This window comes from Nicotiana attenuata, chromosome 10 (assembly GCF_001879085.1).
Source record: "Nicotiana attenuata strain UT chromosome 10, NIATTr2, whole genome shotgun sequence".
Classification (NCBI taxonomy): Eukaryota; Viridiplantae; Streptophyta; class Magnoliopsida; order Solanales; family Solanaceae; genus Nicotiana; species Nicotiana attenuata.
The window spans coordinates 33,586,109-33,590,500 of record NC_031998.1 but is presented as its reverse complement, the minus strand read 5'-3'; the positions used below and the strand labels follow the sequence as shown (position 1 = coordinate 33,590,500).

Sequence of the window (4,392 nt, the reverse complement as noted above, 5' to 3'; positions counted from 1 at the left end):
AACGTGGACTGGACGGGTAATTTACATACTATGCATATTTTTGGTAATAAAGTTTTATATATGATATAGATAGGAAAAAATTCCAATTCATAACCCGTCCAACTTTGGACGGATTAAATGGGTTCGGGCTTAAATTACTACCCCTAATATAAGTACATAAAATATTTCTATTCCTCATCCAACAAGAAGTTTCAGTCACAAGAAAAAAGAAAAGTTAAAAAGAATACAAATAAATTACAATATTCTAGACAGAGGATACGTGCCCATTTCAATAGACACAAGAACACTAAAAATGACCTCTCTTTTCCGTCTTCCTTCATCTCTCACGTTCCGCAACATTAGTTACTCTCCTTCTATCCATCCCATCAAAGCATCACATTCCCATTTCCGAATTTCAGTCCGAAGTGAAAACTCAGCACCTCAATTATCCAAAATTTCAGAATTTTCATCCAAGACTTTGAATTTCTTTCTCTCTGGTTCTTTAGCTCTTGCTCTCTCCTTCACAGGTTATTTACCTTTCCCTTAGATTTTATTGTTTGATAATTGCTTTAGACATTGTCTTTTGGTGTTTCTATAATCTGTTGCAAATGGGTTCTTACTAGTAATCTTTAAATTTCGACTTAATTTTGTAGTTTAGCATCCTAATGATAGAACTGTAAATTTACTGCTCTGAATTTCTTTTGTAATGTTGCTGTTTTTTTTGGATGTGCCATTTGTATTAATAGCTTAGATGGGTTGGAAGGATTTGCGAAAATAAGTTCTGAGGAATTCAGAGAAAGCACTGAATTATCTGGTAGCTATAGCTAAGTAGTAGATACTTTGACATGTCGTAAAAGAATTCTAATTGTCATTGTCCCCGTTTTCTATGATGTATAGGTCTTCACGGAATTATTCAAAGCTCACCAAATTATTATTTTGAGACTAGTATGAAGAAATATTTTTTTTTTTTTAAAATGACGGTGGTGTCTAAGCTAGCTTCTGTGCACCTAAGTTATCTCATGTGGTACCTGCTACTTTCCCCACCAGCATCAGTACCGGATAACTCTGCCCACTAGGGCTTAGGCAGATGAGAATAAATCATCTAGTGTTCTTTGCTTTGGCTATGATTTGAACGTTAGAACTCATGGTTCTCCTCCCACTTGATTGATCACTAGGCAATAACCTTGGGTGCTCCATTTCATAAATATGCTTATATGAGTTTCCCAAAGTATAGCCGATGCAAAGTCTGAGGATAAAGGAGGAATTTTCTTAGGTTCATGGTCAGCATAGAATTAATGTACCTATGATGAATACTCATAGGATTCATATAGTCGACTACAACTAGGCATAGTTGATTGATCGATAAATCCCCGGTAATGAAAATTTTGTTTTATTTCTTCCTATCATGTCGGGATTTGGTTGGCGTTGAGAGGTTTTGGCTTTTCCATGTTTCCTTGTCTTAGCAATCCTGTAATCTGCATCTAACATTTCATGTAATTTCTGATCTCATATATAGCTTGCTTTTCTTCTGCAATATGCAATATCCTATCAATTTTCAATTGTAGCAAAGGGAACACAGACTGCTGGCTTCAACAGCCAATATCCAAAACTCTTAAGTAGAGACCTGAAATTATCTCATTAAGCTCATCTTTCCACCCTTAGTTACCCCTATAAATAAGCCATATTTCAGGCGATGCCAGAATTTCGTGGGATGGGGTAGAGGAATCTTGGACAAATACATGCTTCTGATGGAATTTCCAAAGTAGTCCTCTAGGTTAGCAGTAAAACAGAACCTCGTGTAGGCTTTCTGGAATGAATTATGCAGTGAACTTGATTTTACAGTGTTGAAATGGCACACGCGCTTGAACTTATTCAGGAATCATCTTACTACATAACTTTCCATAGATTAAGTGCTATCTTACATCCTTAAGCTTCTAGCCTCCTACAAGCTACATGTTAACAATTGGAATGTTGATATCTTCTATCACGTTGAAAGATGTTAACCTAATTAAATTATTCATAATTTTTCAGTTGGTTTTGTTATTATTTGCATCATAGCAATTTGCCTCTCGTTCTTATGCTCCATAGTTCGCCACCTACATATCAAATTTTTTTTCATCCAGAGAGAATGTTACTCTATTGAGCTTTTCAGATACTCTTTTCATCTATAAATGGGAAATGAATAATTTTCTGATGCAGTACAGAATGCACTTCAGGATACCACTGGACATATTTTCCTGGATATGTTCTAATTTCTAGGAAATGTGTGCGTTGATACCTCTGCACTTATTTTTCTTGGATTAGAATATTGAGTGAAAAAGAAACCTTTGTTTGTAGGAGTTGGTATTGCTGAAGCAAAGGCCGGAGTTAACAAGCCGGAATTGCTTCCTAAGGAGTTTACTCCGGTTATTGACGTTGCTGGGTTCCTCTCAGATGGTCAGGTGTGATATGTGGTCCCTTTATTTTAGAGAAATTTCATGTAGCTTATGCTCCACATTATACTTCCTTGCCTTGCCTTTTCTCTAGTTTGTTTTCTCTGCTAAAAGACTTGCGAAATTTGCGCTTCTAATGTCTGAGTTTTAAATCCACAAGCAAGTAGAAGTTTGCTTTCTTGTTGCATTCTCTTTGATTCTGGATCTCACTTTTGGAAAATACAGTTTTAGTTGTTCTTCTGCGTTTTATTTTTATTTTGTCTTTCGGGGTATACTAGTTTCATAAGGAAACAGATAAGGCTCACTGCCAATGTAGTTTCTTCACATTGGTGCATTACTCTGTTTAGGAGCTTTTAATATAGTGGCTTAAGGTTTAGTTTATATAAGGAGCATACTCTCTTATCCTATGCGTACTAATGTTTGCTTGAACTACAAGAACTTATTTTTCAGACGAAGAAAAAGAATCTCATGATTTATTACTAGTCTGCAGGAGAAGAGACTTGCAGAAGAGATCACGGATATAGAAAAGGTTACTGGTTTTAAGCTGAGAGTTTTAGCTCAGAACTATCCTGATACACCTGGTACATATGTTACTATTGGTGTCCAATTTATCTTCAAACTTAATTAATTTTTGCTAGATGTGTAATATGATGTTTAAATGCTATATTCACAGGATTAGCTATCAAAGATTTTTGGCAAGTGGACGACAGGACTATAGTTTTTGTTGCTGATCCTACCTTTGGTAATACGCCAGAAATTCTTCTTTTTTCAGATTACAATTGTTCTGTTGGCTTATCTTTCAGTGCTTTCTGCATTTGTTCAGGCAACATACTAAATTTCAATGTTGGAGCTACTGTGGATCTTGACATTCCACGTAGCTTCTGGAGCCGTTTGGCAGGGCAATACGGGAACATGTTTTATTGGAAAGAAAAGGTAATAATTTTCCTTTTCCCTTAGAGTTGAATTTAGATTTTGAAGGCGTCTTGTATGATTCTGATGTGTGAAACAGGGCGAAGATGCGTCTATTGAAGCTGCTGTTATGGCAATATCAACCTGCTTGAGAGAACCAGTTGGTCCGAATAATTGCTCGGAGGTAAAGTAATATCTGCGTGAGTGTGACACTGCAGAGCTTGTTCCATATTTGCTTTGATCTCTGTGCATTATATTTCTTGATAAGATGTACATCAAAAGATAAATGAACAATGCAGTGTCATACAGTGTACTTTTCACTGCCATTGTAAGGACAAAAAAAAGGATGAGAGAAGCGATAGGCCATTTATTTTTTGGAATTCAAACTTGTAAAACTGGCTCACTGAATACATCCTCCTGATGGAGAATTGCATTCTATTTGAAAGAAATTTCATAGTGATGGTCTCTCTTCGAAGGCTTTTAAGGATGAAAACTACAGATAGTGTTTCCTCCAAGAATAGACTCAATATTTATAGCCTGTTTGGCCAAGTTTCTAAAATCAGTTTATTTTGGGAAGTGCTTTTCTCAGAATTACTTTTTAAAAAAGTGCTTTTGGTGAAAAGCAGTTTGTGTTTGACTAATTAATTTGAAAAATACTTTTGAGCAGTAATTAGGGTTTGGTCAAGCTTTTGAAAACTGCTTCTAAGTGTATTTTTCTCAAAAGTGCTTCTCGGAAAAATGTTCTGCTTCTCAAAAATTGCTTGTGCTTCTCCTCAAAAGCACTTTTTTCCATCTAAAAGCTTCGCCAAACACCTTAATTTTTGGCCAAAAGCACTTTTGGCCAAAAAAACACATTCGGCCAAAAAACAAAAAAACTTGGCCAAATTGGCTATTAGACAGTTCTCTGAGAACATACTCAATACTTAAACAATTATGAGTCATTATAAATCCTAAAGTTTTCTCTTTTGCTTCTTGCTGAGAGATGTGGAGGCATCGGAGTGAAAAAATGATAGGTTTATTTTTGTTTTTCTTTTTAACTTTACTTCGAATTCGAAGCAGTAACATTCTTCTT

The 4,392-nt window shown here is 35.6% G+C and overlaps 1 protein-coding gene across 1 annotated transcript; it reads left to right on the top strand.

Moving 5' to 3' along the window:
• Positions 247–3,780, top strand: LOC109233901 (thylakoid lumenal 15.0 kDa protein 2, chloroplastic). Its single transcript, XM_019399750.1, has 6 exons — positions 247–506; positions 2,317–2,420; positions 2,902–2,992; positions 3,085–3,153; positions 3,235–3,344; positions 3,421–3,780. Exons 1-6 carry the CDS (start codon positions 293–295, stop codon positions 3,511–3,513), a joined length of 681 nt encoding a protein of 226 aa, XP_019255295.1. The 5' UTR covers positions 247–292; the 3' UTR covers positions 3,514–3,780.